At 29.6% G+C, this 20,132-nt stretch overlaps 1 protein-coding gene across 3 annotated transcripts in view; it reads right to left on the bottom strand.

Moving 5' to 3' along the window:
• Positions 1–20,132, bottom strand: part of Hr39 (Nuclear hormone receptor FTZ-F1 beta) — a 105,186-nt gene continuing 85,054 nt past the window's right edge. For all 3 annotated transcript variants that reach the window (XM_075293428.1, XM_075293429.1, XM_075293430.1), the window contains 5 exons: positions 5,213–7,901; positions 4,501–4,650; positions 4,318–4,420; positions 592–746; positions 1–526 (listed from right to left, as the gene is read on the bottom strand). In XM_075293428.1, the coding sequence (XP_075149543.1) occupies positions 443–526; positions 592–746; positions 4,318–4,420; positions 4,501–4,650; positions 5,213–7,636 (2,916 nt within the window). In that variant the 5' untranslated portion in view covers positions 7,637–7,901 and the 3' untranslated portion in view covers positions 1–442. The remainder of the gene's footprint in view (positions 527–591; positions 747–4,317; positions 4,421–4,500; positions 4,651–5,212; positions 7,902–20,132) is intronic.

Raw genomic sequence — 20,132 nt, 5'->3', positions numbered from 1 at the left:
TTTTTAATTTATTTTAAGATTATTCTTAATTTTTATTTGTTATTAGGCACATTCTTTTTTAATTATTTAAAAGAGTATATATACGTTATCAATATGGTTTCTTACAAAAAAAATACAAATATTATAAATTGCTACCTTAAGTTTCCTTAAAAAACAAAAGTATAAAAAATACTTATAAAAAATTTCCATAAAAATGTTTTTTTAATTGTTCTTTATATAAAAAAATAAATTTCCTTATTTTTTAGGAAGATGTGTATAAGAGAACAAATGCTCTATAGTATTCTATATATGTATATATGCAGAATCTCTTCGTTGAGAGAGCTTCGATTTTACCATTTGAAAATATGGTAAATCTTGAATGTCTTATGATGATGATGATAATGATGATGGTGGTCCAAATGGTGGTCATGCAATTGATGTCTTTGATCATTATTAGCCATCGTCAATGTTCTCCTCGTAAAAGTTCCATTAGTAAATTGAAATCACCACCGTCTCGGGATTTTATTGAAAGCATTTCTTTGCCCAACTGAAACAAAAACCGAAACCATATTAAAAATTAATTTTCTTTTTTGAATGAATTAATTATTATACCTGACACGTCCTTTGTAAATCGGGTATACGTAGTAAAAGTTCTCCAAATTTCGATGGAGTCTCTGGATAATTTGCTAGTGTATAGGCCTGTAAACTTTGTAAAGCTTTCTCTTGGCATTCTCGGACCTTCACAGGTTCTTGCAGTTCGGATGTATCTGGAAGAAGATTAAGAAAAATCAGAGAAATACAACAGTAACTTAAATCTGAAGCAGTTGTCCTAAACCAATTGTTTTTAGCTACATTTGAGAGCTACACACTAAAACCTAATTCTTTCCTATGAAAGGAAATTGTTTAGTTCAATGACAAGGGACCTTTTCTTTTATGGTCGAGTCCGAACGGCATTTCACATTACGGTGTAACTAAAAAATGTCACCAGCATTACTGAGAAAGGATATTTCATTGCTGGAAAACTTCTTGATGTTTGGTCGAAACTGGGATTGAACCCATGACCCTCTATATACAATTCCATTATCGCCACAAAATTTACTTACTGTGGTACGGTTGCCATAGTTGGTAGAATTCTACTACAAATTTTCTACAACAATAAAATTTTGACAAAATTTTCTATCGAAATAAAATTTTGACAAAATTCTCTATAGAAATAAAATTTTGACAAAATTTTCTATAGAAATAAAATTTTGACAAAATTTTCGACAGAAATAAAATTTTGACAAAAATTTTTATAGACAAAACTTTCTATAGAAATAAAATTTTGACAAAATTTTCTATAGAAATAAAATTTTGACAAAATTTTCTATAGAAATAAAATTTTTACAAAATTTTCTATCGAAATAAAATTTTGACAAAATTTTCTATAGATATAAAATTTTGATAAAATTTTCTATAGAAATAAAATTTTGACAAAATTTTCTATAGAAATAAAATTTTGACAAAATTTTCGATAGAAATAAAATTTTGACAAAAATTTTTATAGACAAAACTTTCTATAGAAATAAAATTTTGACAAAATTTTCTATAGAAATAAAATTTTTACAAAATTTGCTATAGAAATAAAATTTTGACAAAATTTTCTATAGAAATAAAATTTTGACAACATTTTCTATAGAAATAAAATTTTGACAAAATTTTCTATAGAAATAAAATTTTGACAAAATTTTCTATAGAAATAAAATTTTGACAAAAATTTTCTATAGAAATAAAATTTTGACAAAATTTTCTATAGAAATAAAATTTTGACAAATTTTTCTATAGAAATAAAATTTTGACAAAATTTTCTAAAGAAAAAAAATTTTGACAAAATTTCGTATAGAAATAAAATTTTGACAAAATTTCCTATAGAAATAAAATTTTGACAAAATTTTCTAAATCACTACAATTTTGACAAAATTTTCTATAGAAATAAAATTTTGACAAAATTTTCTATAGAAATAAAATTTTGACAAAATTTTCTATAGAAATAAAATTTTGACAAAATTTTCTATAGAAATAAAATGTTGACAAAATTTTCTATAGCAATAAAATTTTTACAAAATTTTCAATAGCAATAAAAATTAGATACAATTTTCTATAGAAATAAAATTTTGCCAAAATTGTCTATAGCAATTAACAATTTGATAAAATTTACTATAGAAATAAAATTTAGACAAAATTTTCTATAGAAATAAAATTTTGACAAAATTTTCTATAGAAATAAAATTTTGACAAAATTTTCTACAGAAATAAAATTTTGGAAAAATTTTCTATAGACATACAATTTTGACAAAATTTTCTATAGAAATAAGATTTTGAAAAAAATTTCTATAGAAATAAAATTTGGACAAAATTTTCTATAGCAATAAAATTTTGACAAAATTTTCTATAGAAATAAAATTTTGACAAAATTTTCTATAGCAATAAAATTTTTACAAAATTTTCTATAGAAATAAAATTTTGACAAAATTTGCGATAGAAATAAAATTTTGACAACATTTTCGATAGAAATAAAATTTTGACAAAATTTTCTATAGAAATAAAATTTTTATACAATTTTCTATAGAAATAAAATTTTGAAAAATTTTCTATAGCAATAAAATTTTGACAAAAGTTCCTATAGCAATAAAATTTTGACAAAAGTTTCTATAGCAATAATATTTTTGACAACATTTTCTATAGAAAGAAAGGTTTGAAAAATTGCGTATGGAAATAAAATTTTGAAAAAATAAAATTCTTTATAGAAATAAAATTTTGGCAAAAACTATAGAATGAAAAATTTGACAAAAATTTGATCAAAAACTTGTTTTTTTTTAAATTTCATAGATTTTGATAAAATTTTCTTAAACTTAACGTAGATTATTTTTGGCATGAGTAGCAATAAAATTTTCACGAAATTTTCTATAGAAATAAAATTTTGACAAAATTTTCTATAGAAATAAAATGTTGACAAAATTTTCTATAGAAATACAATTTTGACAAAATTTTCTATAGAAATAAAATTTTTATAAAATTGTCTATAGAAATACAATTTTGAAAAAATTCTCTATAGCAATAAAATTTTGACAAAATTTTCTATAGAAATAAAATTTTGACAAAATTTTCTATAGAAATAAAATTTTGACAAAATATTCTATAGAAATAAAATTTTGAAAAAAATTTTCTATAGCAATAAAATTTTGAAAAAAAAATTCTATAGCAATAAAATTTGGACAAAATTATCTATAGCAATAAAATTTTGACAAAAGTTTCTATAGCAATAAAACTTTGACAAAAGTTTCTACAGCAATAAAATTTTTGACAATATTTTCTATAGAAAGAAAGGTTTGAAAAAATTTTCTATGGAAAAAAAAAATTGAAAAAATAAAATTCTTTATAGAAATAAAATTTTGGCAAAAACTATAGAATGAAAAATTTGACAAAATTTTGATCAAAAACTTGGTCTGTTTTAAATTTCATCGATTTTGATAAAATTTTCTAAACTGGAGGTAGATTATTTTTGGCATGTGTGGCAGCCGTGGTCCTGGGACATTCAAAATGTTTTGAAAAAATTTTCTATAGAAATAAAATTTTGAAAAAATTGTCTATAGCAATAAAATTTTGACAAAATTTTCTATAGCAATAAAATTTTTAAAAAATTTTCTATAGCAATAAAATTTTGACAAAAAATTTCTATGGCAATAAAATTTTGACAAAATTTTCTATAGCAACAAAATGTTAATAAAAATTTTCTATAGAAATAAAATGTTGACAAAATTTTCTCCTTAAACTTGTGGTAGATTATTCTTGGCACGAGTAACAACCGTGGTCCTGGGACATCCAAATTTTGACCCCAAGCAATTCGATAAAAACTAAAGATACTTGGGTAAAACCCAAAAAATCGCGGAATTTTTCATAAAAAATCTACGCAAAATTCTTGCCATAAGAAAAAATCTCAAAATCTGACCGAAGCCCGACACCGCGCATAGCTTTGGATTCGCGTTAGCCCACTATTCGGTTAGCCTCAATATTCGGTCAAACGCCTGTAACGCGCCTAACTTTGGGATCGTGTTAGCCCACTTGGGACCCTGTCCATAGGGGAAAGTCTACATCTCCGGCTGATGTCGGCTACGCGCTCTCATAGGAGGAAATCTCAAACCTCGGCCGAAGGTCCGCCACACATTGCGATTGAGTTTCGCGTTGGCTCGGGAATTAGTTTTTCCTACAAAATTTTTTCTCTTTATAATACAAAAAATATCTTAGAGAACTAGGACATTAACAATGTTCAGAGGTCTATTGGCCCCTCTAATTACTTACCCGATTGCAGAAGAACGATAACTTTCATTGCCACATATTCGTAACGATCCACACGCAAACGTCTTAAATGGTCTGTCAGATTCAGCATTCGTTCAATGCAGGGCTATTGAAGGGTGGGGTACAATAAAACAAGTAGATTTAGATAATGTTTAATTCTGGGCGAAATATGTAAATACCACTAACCTGAAAACCAGTTAATTTAGCCTGCGGCAGTGTTATTGTTTTACCCAATGACATTTTAATTTCTCCCGGTGTATCAATGGAACGATAACAGCAAGAGAAGAGTAAAAGTTCACACCATGAATTGATGAGAAGGCAAATTTGATCGTCAATCTGGAAGAGAGCGAGAAAGGTCAGAAGAAAATTAAATAAAATCTCTGCGTTATTTTTATGAAATATATCGATTTTTATCGATTACCGATTAAAAAAACTAAAATTGAAGATATCGATAAATTATTTCTATGACTCCAACTTTAAGAGTTCCATAAGTTAAAGTTACAAAAATACAAATCGATACCTAATATTCGCTTATCGAAAACTCATCATATATCCGATATATGCGTCAATTTCTATCGATTACCGATTAAACACAAACTAAATATAAATATATCGATAACTTATTTCTATAACTTCTACTTTAAGCTATCCACAATAGAAAGTTACAAAAATTACAAAATCTTTTGTAGATTATTGATAGCGGATATCCGGTCATCGAAAACTAATCTTATATCCGGTTATGGAAAACTAATCGTATATCCGATATCAGTAATACATTTTGCTTTCAAGGGTTATGTTTATTAAATTTGTTATATGTCGTTATAATTTGGAAGATATGACATAATAAGAGGCCGATTACCACATTGATTATAACCTGTTATAAGCAATTTACACTCACCGATATATTCTTGAATAGTGGCAAACTTTTACACCACTTTACTATCTTGTACAGACGATGATCGGCTACTTTACACAAATGCGCTATCAAATCCGGATTGGTGCTCGATGAGAGACCAGCACTGGCCAGCAGTGGATTGGTCATATGACTTGCAGCTGCTGTCGAAGAATCTGTCGATGATGAATTTAACGATGCGGAAGATGATGACGAAGTCAATGGCTGATTGAGTCGTGCCAATTCAGCATCTGTATATTGCCAAAGATGTTCAACATCCATAATCTCTTGAAGAAGTTGGGGAATACTGCTATTATGGGAATTAGATGATTGCTGCGCTGTGCTACTGTTGTTGGAATTATTGACGTTCGAAGATGATGAAGGTCCAGAGTGATTACGGGGTGAAGTAGTAGAGACATGCAATCCATTCAACGATGGTGAATGGGAAGCAGAAGACTCGGGATTCTTGTTGTAAGGATCTATGATCTCTGTCTTAATGGTGGCACTGCCTAAGCCACCGCCGCCATTATTCGATGAGTTATGGTTAGATGGCAAACCACCAAAACCATTGCTCTGATGATGGGGATGATGATGCGGTGAATGCAAGGGAGGATTTAGCCTTTGCTGCAGTTGATGTTGAAGCTGTGACTGTTGTTGCGTCAGAAGGTTCTGCGAAGACGATTGTTGTTCTGGACTTAATAATGGACTCATAATGGAATTGGGCAATGTGTATGAACATTGGTAAGTTGATCTGCCGCCTCGTGTACGATCCTCCCGTATGGCCTCCAGTTTCATACCCTTCTGCAGGCATTTGTCAAAACGACACGCTGGACATTTCTTGCGTGTCGTAATGCTAACGGCACAGGGACCACCCCTGACACATACATAATTCTTACGATTCTGGACGGTACGTTTGAAGAAACCCTTGCACGATTCGCAAGAGAAGATGCCATAATGGAAGCCCGAGATTTTATCACCACAGATGGGACAAGGTGAATTGATAAGCTGTTGCCGTGATATACCCGCTGCGGCTGGCGAGGCAGATAGGCCCGAGGGATCTGAGGTCATGCCGAAGGCAGACGTTGTGGATGATGTTGAGGAAGCATCCATGGACAGATTTTGTACCTCATTGGAAACATTCTCCATTTTACCCCCAGCGCTGCTGGATGTTTGAGAGCTGCCTGTCAAGGGCCTATAGAGTAGGGCGGAATGATGTAAACTATTACCGGAAGAACCATTAAAACTGCCATAGACCACATGGGGAGCTTGATGACGTCCCTGTATGGGCGAATGTGTTGGACTGAATTCCGAGGAATATGAATAGCATGAACTGTGTGAGGCATCACTGTTATTCCGTGACAATGATGGTGTATATGGAGCGTGTCGCGACGTCAAGGGGGATTGGGAGGGGGAACTGTGTGTGTACACGGAATGTATGGCAGAGTCGGGACTGGGATTGGCAGGTAAATGAGGCAAAGCAGTAGTGGATTTTTGGCGGGCCAACAGAGGCGAATTGACCAATGGCGTGGGAGCGGTGTGATCGGGAGGTTCATATTTCAAGTTGATGGGATCACTTTGCGTTGGAGCCAATTTCAGTTTGGGATGATATATGGTACCGGGATGATGTAATTCTCCCAAAACCTGATCCATTTCAGGTTTAATGGGAGTACTAAAACCCTGAACCACAGAGACAGAAGGTGTGGTTGTGGTCGCTTCACTTTTTATAACGGCCACAGCATTTGTTGGCTCTTGTATTCCGCCGCCACCATTACTCATAGTGGTATCAGTATCCATTAGTTCGGCTTCTCTGGTATCCTCATTATCGGATAACTCACCCTCCCAGGACATAGGTCTGGGTCCATTGTGATGATTGCTGGTGGAAGTACTGGATGAAGCCACTCTTCGAGTAACTTTCAAATTTTCTATATTCGTTAATTCCGTCTCAGAATCTGAATCCTCAGCTTTAGTAACCGGTATACGTATACCATGGCCCGAGGTAATAACTCCTGTTGTTACCATACCACCTGTGCCACCTGTTGTACCGGCTACAATTGCACCTGTTCTCGAGCCATTATAAAATCCTACGGAAACTATATTGCCATTAGTTGTGGTTGATGATGAGGCGGCTTGTGATGCTCCATCATCAACTTCACATTTGATATTTGTCACAGAGATGTTATTGCGGGTGGTGGTGGTTGTTGTTGTTGTTATAACTCCTCCTACTCCTCCAGTTGTGGTAATATTTCCCCCTCCTACTCCTACTCCTCCTCCTGTCATTGATGTCGTCGTTGTACTCATATTGATGGGTAATTGAAAAGTAGTAGTGGAACCATTACTACTACCTCCCAGTATTGCATTTGTCCCCGCCCCTGTTGTGGTTGTCGTAACCACAGATGGTCCTGCAATATTTTCCGTTTTTATGCTAGACATAGTACGAGTTATATCTAAGCGTGTGTGAATGTGTGCAATGATTAAGTCTTTAATCGCTTAATTCGTTATTTTCTTTTGTCTTTTAGTCTCTTGGATTCATGAGGGCGTTCCACGCCCTCTTTTGTTATTCTAATTAATTGGACTGCTTTACGTGTGTGTAGAGCTGTAAGTCTTGTCTTCTTAAGATTTGATTGTATTGTGCAAGAGTTTTTTATAAAAATTGGAAAGATGTCGTTGATCGTGTAGTAACATGTTGTTCTAGTATCTGAAAGAAAGAGAAATAAAAGAAAAGAGGATTAAATACGGAAATAAAATTTCTCTTATCGAAGCTGGTCACTCTAATGAATGAAGGTTACAAGTGGCGCCCGATCCCTTAGCTAAATCTGATGGGATATCTGGGAGGGAATTTTTAACGAATATCCAGAAAAAAACTGCTTACCTAGAGCATAAACCCCAAGAACTTTAGTATGCCAGGCTGCCATGCTAGCCAATGCACCACAAAGGCTTGCATCGGCGCCCGATCCCTTACATGACTCTGATGGTGTTTCTTAGTAAGTTACAACGTCTACCCAGAAAAAACTGTTTGGGTAGTTGAGGTGTTCACCTCAACTGCTTACCTAGATCATAACCTCCAAGATTCTTTTCATACAAGACGAGAATGCTAACCAATGGACCACACTGGCGCCGGATCCCTTTCATGACTCTGATGACATTTCTAAGTAAATTATAGCGTGTACCCAAAAAACAAACTGTGTAAGTAGTTGAGGTGAACAAATATTTCCCTAGAGCATGACCCTTCTTATTGAAGGCGGGCATGATAACCAATGTACCACAATGGTTTCCTTCGGCACCCGTTCCCTGACAAGACTCTGATGGCATTTCTTAGTAAATTATAACGCCTACCCAAACAAAACTGAGAAAGTAGTTTAAGTGAACAACTGCTTACATAGATCACAACCACCATGACCCTTCTTATACAATGGACCATAATGGATTCTTTCGGCGCCCGATCCCTGACAAAACTCTGATGGCAGTAGTGTTGAGGTGAACAACTGCTTACCTAGAGCATAACCCTCAAGGCCTTTAGTATGCAAGGCACCACGATGGCTCCTTTTGGCGCCCGATCCCTTGCATGATTCTGGCATTTTTGGGAAATTTTTAACGAATTCCCAGGAAAAATGTGGAAGTAGTTGGTGTGAAAAACTGGTTACCTAAAAAAAATCGCTTCTGTAACATATACCCCAAACACATTTTGCTTCAAGCATACATATTTTCAGGATTGGTCCAAACAAAATATTGTTTGTATTGTTCAAACCTATTATGTTTCACCTTAGGGCATACACCGGTAGTAAAAAAATGTAATAACATTTTTTTTGTGTGGATATATTTTTAAGACGCCAATTGGTTACTTCCATTATTTTACTTGCAGCATACTCTCTAGGTCTCTCTTTCTAAACACATATATGTTTATCGGCTATTTCCTAATTTATATATATTTGGATCTAAGCATATTATATTTACAAATATTTTATGTCCCAAACATAATATGTTCTAACATGTTAACATATATGTCCCAAACATGTTATGCTAGTTTATGAACATTATATGCTTGCACTTAAAAATATTGTGTTAAAAAATTTGAGTTCTAAACATATAATTTTTACACCCAAACATATGAAAAACAGTCTTTTTGTCCGTGTACAATCATTTTAATATAATTTCCTATAAAAATGAAATTTTGACAAAATTTTGTACAGAAATAAAATTTTGACTCAATTATCTATAGAAATGAAATTTTGCGTAAATTTCTTATAGAAATTGAATTTTGGCAAACATTCCCCAGCAAAAAATGGAGCACTATTTCAGCAGGATTTTAAGGGAGAATCAGCGCGATTTTTGTGGGCTCATAATCATAACCCATAAGACCCTTCTTGCACAAGGCGGGCACTGTAACCATTGCACCACAATGCCCTCCTTCGGCACTTGATCCCTTACATGACTCTGATGGTAGAACGCCTATCCAAAAAAAAACCAGTATAAGTAGTTGAGGTGAACAACTGCTTACCTAGAGCATTTCACCACAATGGCTTCCTTCGGCACTTGATTCCTTACATGACTCTGATGACAATTCTGAGTAAATTATAACGCATACCCAGAAAAAGCTGTATTAGTTGAGGCTAACGAATGCTTACCTAGAGCATTACCCCCAAGACCCTTCGTATGCACGACGGATATGTTAACCAATGCGCTACAATGGCTTCCTTCGGCGCCCGATCCCTTACATGGCTCTGATGGCATTTCTTAGTAAATTATAACGCCTACCCAAAAAAAAAAAATTAAGGAGAAGCAAAGTGGCGCCCGATCACTAAGATAAAGCTGATGACATTTCAGAGGGAATTTTAAGGTAAAAAACTGCATACGTAGAGCATAACCCTCAAAACCCTCTGTATACAAGGCGGACATGCTAACCAATGCACCACAGTGGCTCCAACAAATTTGGAGGAACATGAAATGATCTTTGACCAAAGTGGCACCCGATCCCGTAGATAACACTGATGACTTCTATAAGTAATTTTAACTTGGCTGTAGACATTTTTTATATCAGAAACGAATGGTTGTATCTCTGAAGATATATTGACAGACATTTCAATTTCTATGTCCCACTGTTCTTTGTTTTCTAGATCATATAAATTGGTCTAGTCGAATGACCTTCTACTTTATTCTTTCTTTGTATTCAAAATTTCCAAAGCTCATTTCCACGTAAGGAAAGTATAAAATCAAGGTCGCTTCAACTCACCCCACATATATGCATTGTGGTGTTACAATTTTTACATGACGGCAAAGGCATTCAGTCTTGGTAGGCAATACAAAGAAATTAAATTAAATGTAGGTGTCAATGAACCTGGGACATATACATTAACACATGGAAACTATCCCCCTCCTTCTATAAAGAAACAACACTGTAGTCATCATCACAACAAAGAAAAGAACAATGTTCGCCAATAGCGTAAAAGGAGAAAATAGACGAATAATGAATGACAATAAGGCAGTAGTAGTAAAGAAGCGCGGATAGCAACAAAACTAAAAATTAACAACTGCGGACAGACCCAAATACAGATGGAACCAGACTACAACAATGGGTACATTAACCTTAACCGAATTTTTTCGTTTATCATTTAACCATAGATTTTATTAGGGAGCGGTAGATGAGTCAAACAAAAATCCGATAGCCAAAAAGAGCTTAAAGTTTCAGGTGAAAGAGAAAAAGCAGACAGACTCAAGAATTCAAAATTTAACTTCCACAAAAAATTTTCTCAAAATTGTATTTCTATAGAAATACAATAAAAAAATTGTGTCAAAATTTTATTTCTACAGAAATTTTTTCAATATCTTATTATGTAGAAATTTTGCCAAAATTTTATTTCTATAGAAATTTTTCTCAAAATTTTATTCTATAGAAAATTTTCTCAAAACTTTATTTCTATAGAAAATGTTTTCAAAATTTTTTTCTATAGAAAATTTTCTAAAAATTTTAATCTATAGAAAATTTTCTCAAAATTTTATTCTATAGAAAATTTTCTCAAAAATTTATTTCTATAGAAAATGTTTTCAAAATTTTTTTCTATAGAACATTTTCTCAAAATTTTATTCTATAGAAAATTTCTCAAAATTTTATTCTAAAGAAAATTTTCTCAAAATTTTATTCTACAGAAATTTTTCTAACAATTTTATTTCTATAGAAAATGCTTTCAAATTTTTTTTCTATAGAAAATTTTGTCAAAATTTTATTTCTATACAAAATTTTGTCAAAATTTTATTTCTATAGAAAATTTTGTCAAAATTTTATTTCTAAAGAAAATTTTGTCAATATTTTGTTATATAGAAAATTTTCTCATAATTTTGTTCTATAGAAAATTTTTTCAAAATTTTATTCTATAGAAAATTTTCTCAAAATTTTATTCTATAGAAAATTTTCTCAAAATTTTATTTCTCTAGAAAATGTTTTCAAATTTTTTTTCTATAGAAAATTTTCTCAAAATTTTATTCTATAGAAAATTTTCTCAAAATTTTATTCTATAGAAAATTTTCTCAAAATTTTATTCTATAGAAAATTTTGCCAAAAATTTATTTCTATAGAAATTTTTTCTCAAAATTTTATTTCTATAGAAAATTTTCGCAAAATTTATTCTATAGAAATTTGTCTCAAAATTTTATTTCTATAGAAAATGTTTTCAAAATTTTATTTCTATAGAAAATTTTGTCAAAATTTTATTACTATAGAAAATTTTCTCAAAATTTTATTCTATAGAAAATGTTCTCAAAATTTTATTCTATAGAAAATGTTTTCAAAATTTTTGTTCTATAGAAAATTTTATCAAAATTTTATTTCTATGGAAAATTTTGCCAAAATTTTATTTCTATAAAAAAATTTTGCCAAAATTTTTTTTCTATAGAAATTTTTTTTAAATTTTTTTTTTCTATACAAATTTTTTCAAAATCTTATTATGTAGAAATTGTGCCAAAATTTTATTTCTATAGAAATTTTTCTCAAAATGTTATTCTATAGAAAATTTTCTCAAAATTTTATTCTATGGAAAATGTTTTCAAAATGTTTTTCTATAGAAGATTTTCTCAAAATTTTATTCTATAGAAAATTTCTCAAAATTTTATTTTATAAAAAATTTTTTCAAAATTTTATTCTATAAAAATTTTTCTAAAAATTTTATTTCTATAGTTAATGTTTTCAAAATTTTTTTCTATAGAAAATTTTGTCAAAATTTTATTTCTATAGAATATTTTGTCAAAATTTTATTTCTAAAGAAAATTTTGTCAAAATTTTATTTCTATAGAAAATTTTGTCAAAATTTTATTTCTATAGAAAATTTTGTCAAAATTTTATTTCTATAGAAATGTTTTCAATTTTTTTTTTCTATAGAAAATTTTGTCAAAATTTTATTTCTATAGAAATTTTTCTCAAAATTTTATTTCTATAGAAAATGTTTTCAAAAAAATTTTTATAGAAAATTTTGCCAAAATTTTATTTCTATAGAAAATTTTCTCAAAATTTTATTCTATAGAAAATTTCTCAAAATTTTATTCTAAAGAAAATTTTCTCAAAATTTTATTCTACAGAAATTTTTCTAACAATTTTATTTCTATAGAAAATGTTTTCAAATTTTTTTTCTATAGAAAATTTTATCAAAATTTTATTACTATAGAAAATTTTCTCAAAATTTTATTTCTATAGAAAATTTTGTCAAAATTTTATTTCTAAAGAAAATTTTGTCATTATTTTGTTATATAGAAAATTTTCTCATAATTTTGTTCTATAGAAAATTTTCTCAAAATTTTATTCTATAGAAAATTTTCTCAAAATTTTATTCTATAGAAAATTTTCTCAAAATTTTATTTCTCTAGAAAATGTTTTCAAAATGTTTTTCTATAGAAGATTTTCTCAAAATTTTATTCTATAGAAAATTTCTCAAAATTTTATTTTATAAAAAATTTTTTCAAAATTTTATTCTATAAAAATTTTTCTAAAAATTTTATTTCTATAGTTAATGTTTTCAAATTTTTTTTTCTATAGAAAATTTTGTCAAAATTTTATTTCTATAGAACATTTTATCAAAATTTTATTTCTAAAGAAAATTTTGTCAAAATTTTATTTCTATAGAAAATTTTGTCAAAATTTTATTTCTATAGAAATGTTTTCAAATTTTTTTTTCTATAGAAAATTTTGTCAAAATTTTATTTCTATAGAAAATGTTGTCTAAATTTTATTTCTATAAAAAGTGTTGTCAAAATTTTATTTCTATGGAAAATTTTGCTAAAATTTTATTTCTATAGAAAATTTTGCCTAAATTTTATTTCTATAGAAAATGTTCTCCAAATTTTATTTCTATAGAAAATTTTCCCAAAATTTTATTTCAATAGAAAATGTTTTCAATTTTTTTTTTTTTTGCTATAGAAAATTTTGCCAAAATTTTATTTCTATACAAAATTTGGTCAAAATTTTATTTTTACTGTGGGAATATCCATGGCTTGTGGGCGAAATGTTTGTTTGCCCAGGTCTTCAATTCTGTCTTTAGGACATTTTCCCGATAATATTCGGCATTTATTTTGACCCCATGGTTGATGCGGCCCATACTATTACGGTAGAGGCGTTCGTGTTCTAGTGGCCAAGCGAAGGAAAGCTAATTTGCAGTTAACCTCATTGGCCTGTAATCACGTTAGTTTACAAACTGTTCAATTTAGAATGGCTTCTCATTGGAAAAAAATCAAATTCGGCAACAGTCCATTTTCATGCAAACCTTAAGCTTTTTTTGTATATCGGTGATTTTTTCACTTTTCAGCCAGCTTTCTCTTGAATACTAAATTCCCGTTGTCGTTTTTCTAAAACCACAGGTGTTTATCCAAAATTTAGATCCAAAATCGAAATTTTCGAAATTCAAGTATATTTGTCCTAGAAGAAAAAACGCTACAATTGATATCACTGTTCTTTTAATTAGTTAGTAGGTGACAAAAAAGAGAGGAAAAAAACAATTCACTAACCATGAGAGAGATAGAGAGAGAGGTAGCCAAAATTGGGGATGTATTAAAAAAGGTTATAATGAAAATGCAAAAAAATGTGATAACAGAAATAAAAAAATATTATAAAAAAATGACGACGACCTTAAACAAAAGCAAATTTCACGTGCACAACAAAGCCAACTAAAGTAAAAAGCAAAAAACACAAACAAAGGCGAAAAACGAAACGACACAGAGAACGACGTAGTAGAATGAACATGAAAAAGAAAAAAAAATATCAAACAAAGGGCTCCCAATTGAAGGGATTATAAACAAATAACACAAAAAAGAAGCAAATGACGAAAAACAAAAACCAGATGACAGAAAAATTTCAAGTATTATTATATGGCGAAGAGGGGAGCGTTGCTTGACAAAACAACGCACAAAGAAAAGAATTAACACCAAAAGCAACAATAACAACCCTCTACAAACCGACCATTGATATTGAACAATACCACCAACACTCTTGCCTCACGTCACCATGAAACCGTCATCAATTTAATGGGTACATGGATGTATGTATGTGTGTGTGCCACCCAACGATGACATAGCGACATCGTCATCATCATCGTCATTTCTATCAAAGCAATAGTAAAAACAAAAACAACACCAATTGGTCGTCATCGTCATAGCCGTCGTCGTCGTCTTTTTTATCATCCCCCACCATCAACAGAACACATCATTATCATTCATTTAAAGCAGAGAGTACAGGCTCAGCACCACCAGGCCAAGTCGCTGTAGCGATAAACAAAAGTCAGCGAATACACAGCGAAGACACAAAAAAGGACGACCTTCAAGTAATGTTGTTGCATTTGTGTACGCAAACGACCTTGCTAAGGAAATAAAAACAACAACAATAATAAAAAAACATACAGCGTTTATGAACGAAGAGTACAACGACTCTACATGCGCATTCATACACTCACACCCATCCAGTCTGCTCCCCAAAACAATCAAAATATAAACTCTTGAGTTCGGGAATACAATAGTAGCATTTACGGCAAACGAAGACGTCAATTGAGTTCTCGCAATTATGATAAACATACACACACATGCATTCAATCCCGAATATATGAAATTCCGAAATAATGAAACGCTATTGGAATACAACAACATCATAGTTTTTTTTTTACAAATTCTCATTATTATGGCTTTTGTATGGATATTATTGGAAATGAAAGCGAAGAAGAGAAAAGAAAAAATACAAAACCTCTAAAAGGAAGACCTTAGCTATAAGAATCTCTCTCAATGTAGACATGTTAGGGAATGAATTTTGTTTGTCCAAAAAGAGAATTGTTTCCCAGAAATAATTAAGAGAAAATAAAGATAGATTTTGGTGGATAATGTAACCCTTTAAGGACCGTTCATTGAAAAAACACAAAAATATCTAAGAATAATGCTAAAAACTAAAAATAAAAACATATGTTTTAAATGATTATTTGCAGAGAAGGAATATAATCATCTCAGCCATGTTTCAAAAGCGTAATGTTATTTTTTCACGAGCAACAAAGATGCTAATTTTTAGGACACGCAAATTACACAATATTAAGGACAAAATTCTTTAAAATTAAGAAATGTTAAATAGAAAAAATTCCATAACTGTTTTAAATTAAATTTTGGGCACGAATTTTTGAAATAACAAAAAAACTCTTTGGATCCAAGTAAACATTTTTTGGTGTGTATTATATTAGTGTGGGGTTATTCCTTAACACTCAAAGAAAAGTGAACCCCATATGGCACTAAAGCCAATTTAATTTTGTTTTACGCAATTATTATGTTTAAAGAAAGTCTCCATGTATTTAATAATTTATTGCGTACGTTATTTAAATTAACTAAAAAATAGGAAAAAGAAATATACACAAATCAGGCACCTCCTATACAAATAAAATTTTGACAAAATTTTCTAAAGAAATAAAATGTTGATAAAATTTTATAAAGAAATAAAATTTTGATAAAATTTTCTATAGATATAAAATTTTGACAAATTTTTCTATAACAATAAAATTTTTACAAAATTTGCTATAGAAATAAAATTTTGACAAAATTTTCTATAGCAACAAAATTTTTACAAAATTTGCTATACAAATAATATTTTGGTAAAATTTTCTAGAAACAAAAGATTGACAAAATTTTCTATAGAAATAAAAGATTGACAAAAAAAAATATTGTCGTGATGTCAAAGATTTCATGTCTTTAAAATACGCATGCAAATTTTGCTTGCATAGAAGACGCATTTCTCTAATATAAAGTTTTTTTCCTTGTCCAAAAGTCGATAAACTTTTCAATGAAGTCGTATTGTCATTATAATTAAGTAATTTCACTTAAAAATGGGTATCATAACATGAAAGAAAAAATGTTTGGGCTAAGGTCAACTTGACTTGATTTTTTCTATGTAGAAATAAAATTTTCTATAGGAATAAAATTTGGACAAAAAATCAAAAAATTTTTGAAAAAATTTTCTATAGAAATAAATTTTGTCAAAATTTTCTATAGAAATAAATTATGACAAAATTTTCTATAGAAATAAAATTTGGACAAACTTTTCTATAGAAATACAAATTTTTATAGAAATAAAATTTTTGAGAAAATTTTCTATAGCAATAAAATTTTGACAAAATTTTCTATAGAAATAAATTTTGACAAAATTTTCTATAGAAATAAATTATGACAAAATTTTCTATAGAAATAAAATTTTGAAAATTTTTTTTCTATAGAAAATTTAAGGTCAATTTGACTTGCTTTTTTTTCAGTGTAGAAATAAAATTTTCTATAGAAATAAAATTTGGACAAACTTTTCTATAGAAATACAAATTTTTATAGAAATAAAATTTTTGAGAAAATTTTCTATAGCAATAAAATTTTGACAAAATTTTCTATAGAAATAAATTTTGACAAAATTTTCTATAGAAATAAAATTTTGAGAATTTTTTTCTATAGAAATTTAATGTTGAAAAAATTTTCTTTAGAAGCACAAAGATCTACAACATTCATGTGTTTCTCAAAATACTGCAGAATTTCTTAAAATTATTAAAGTTTACCAATAATTCGCTCTTCTTGAACTTCGCATGACACTAAAGACACACTGAACAAAATATTTACGTGATATTAAAGATTAGACAACCAAAATTTTAGGACGCGCAATTTTTTTAAAATAATGAGATTCTAATTAAAAAAAGTTTATAATGTTTGCTTAAAAATTTTGTTTATTAAGCCAATTTTTCTTTAAAGTAAAGAAACACGTTTTTGTTTTAAAGAAATCGTCCTTAAATTAACCCTTTCACTACCTATGTCCACTTAGAAGGACATTCGAAAAATACACCAAATTCTATTTTCCCACTTAGTTTCGATTTATTTCTCGATGTTATTTTAAAGTAGAGGCTTTAATCTAAATAATCTATAAATATTTTCCGCATTGATGAGGTCTAAAATACATTTTTATAAACATCTTTGGCAATAAACGAAATATACGAAAATTTGAGAAAATTTTTCTACTGTATGTTTCTAGTAAATACTAAAACTATAGCTGATACTTTTTCGGATTCTTTTTTGTATTTTTTTCTCACACTTTGAGGGATATTATAGGCCAAATAGGGCTTATTTTCGTAAGGCCATTTGGTCACAATTCAAGAATCAAGTTTTCAGAACAAGGTCATATAGCTCTTGAAGTAATTAAGGTAGGGTTTCAAAATGGCAATTTTTGTTCAACATGCTGTTAGTACAAGTAAAAACAGAAGAAAAATTAAAGTTTTTAACGTTAGGTTTATTTCGGTAGTGAAAGGGTTAAGTCATGGCTGAATAAGGAGGTTGAATCACGATAACAAAAACAACAAATTTCAATATGTTGTTTACAATTTTAAGAAGTCACAATCAGCTGATAAAAGAATCGTATGGTATTGGTAAAAGTGGCAATTATTTATTCTTTCAATTGTCCTGAAAAAATAATTAAAATCCAGAGAAAAATAAAGGTTCAAATTTAATTGTGTCACCTATGAGTGATTGTGAAGTGGATAATTCATCCGAGGAACGCCGATATGAGACAAATAAGACTATAATACCCACCAAAGTTAAGAATGGAAGTCAGTCAAATGGATCTTCGCCATCTATTAACAAAAACAGTTTATGATGCAGTTTAAAAACTGATGTGCGTGGTATTTTGGGTCTGGAATATGTTATCAAGATACTCAAGTCATCTTTGAACAATTCTCCAGCTATGAATGCGCGAGTTTGTTTGAGATGCATTTACTATGCAGTGTCATTTGGAGAGCTGCAATCACCATAAACATATGATTTTGACATCTTAAAATTTTGTCGAAATAAAAAAATTATAATCATATGGGCCCATTATTTAACCTTCTTGTTCAGCCATGGGTTAAGTGAAGTATTGAATCTTTAGATTTAAGATAAAAACGATTCAAATATAGACTAGGTCTTATTTTGATAATTTAGCATCTTTGGATTAAAGTTTTTTTTTTTTTGGAATTAAGAAAACCTAATTTGGATTTTTAGATTGGCATTTGTTTGTAGGTGAAAAGCTTTATTAATAAATAAAGCTTTATTAATAAATCTTCTAAAATTTCCCAATATTTTCTCCTTAGTATTTTTTTTTAGTGTAATAAAGCCTTTACTCTATTTTGGCTGTTTTTACACGCAGAGAAGAAGCACATTTGTCACAATTATATTCAAAGAATATAATATAATAGGAATTGATTGTAGCAACGTAACATTTCCATCATAAACAATCTCGACCAGTGAACATAGTGCTAATAAAAATATGGTCATCAAAATTACGGCCAAACATGTTGAGTAAATTTATTATTTGTTACTTAATTTATTATATTTCTTATAATTACAAATTATAATAAAATTATTTATACGGCCGCTAGCCTTTTAAGCATTTCTTCCATTATAGCGTCTTTTTAGCAATAGCTGAAGCATTAGAATATATTGGCAACACTTGTTTGTAATGTTCCTATAATACTCTCTTAAAGCAAAAACACTTTAAGAGTCTTGCTATGAGAAAAAGTATCTAATTTTCTCATTTCTCTGCCTCTCATACTCTGTCATTGAACAAATCTCTTTAGTCTCTGTATGTGTCATGTTGGGGTATTTTCTTCTGGTTTTGCCAGCATATTATCATCCAGCCAATAATAACTCCATGAAATGTAAAAAAAAAAAACATAACAAAAACCAAAGTTAAAAGAAATGTACTGCGAATAACGCGCAAATGTATCCGAAAGTACAAAAAAGAAATTATTCCTAGTAGCAAAGTTAATAGTAAAAGATAGTGGTAGTAGTAAATCATGTTTCCCTTTTTCTTCTCTTACTTCCATTGTAGTAGACAACGAAGGAAGAAAACATAAGAATATGGCAAAAAAACCAAGTGGTGAAACTAGTTTAAGAATATCTTTCTTTTTGCTTATTCTTTGATTCCTTTTCGCTGGTGTTTGCTGTTTATTGATTGGCAAAGGTGATAATAAACTAATAGCGGGGGAGGGGAAAGACAAAGGGTTCACATAGAGGTAAGCAGGTAAAATTTGAGCATACACTGTATTAATCAGATAGAATTCCCCCAACGGGATAGCCAGCAATTATGACGCTATTTTAAAGGTGATAGAAACAGAGACAAAGGTAAATAGAAAATACAAGGAGATAACATAAGGCAAATAATTTGAAAGAGAATATTTCCATGTTATGAAAAAGGACAATTGGAATATAAACATAAAGGGTTAGAGGGATATACGCCGTCCCCAATAAATATGTTTTCATATATCCGGTGAATATCGCCGCAGAAAAGTGAAACTTTACTCGATTCCGTTTTGATCTCAATGATAAGTTATCTTCTTATCCAGTGGTCGAACAATGGGTCACACAATGTGAGACACCATTTATAGAGATGTTTAATAAGACCTAATTGTAAAAAATCTAATTA

This window comes from Haematobia irritans, chromosome 2 (genome assembly GCF_050003625.1).
Source record: "Haematobia irritans isolate KBUSLIRL chromosome 2, ASM5000362v1, whole genome shotgun sequence".
NCBI classification, from domain to species: domain Eukaryota; kingdom Metazoa; phylum Arthropoda; class Insecta; order Diptera; family Muscidae; genus Haematobia; species Haematobia irritans.
This window is presented reverse-complemented; position numbering and strand designations above follow the sequence as displayed.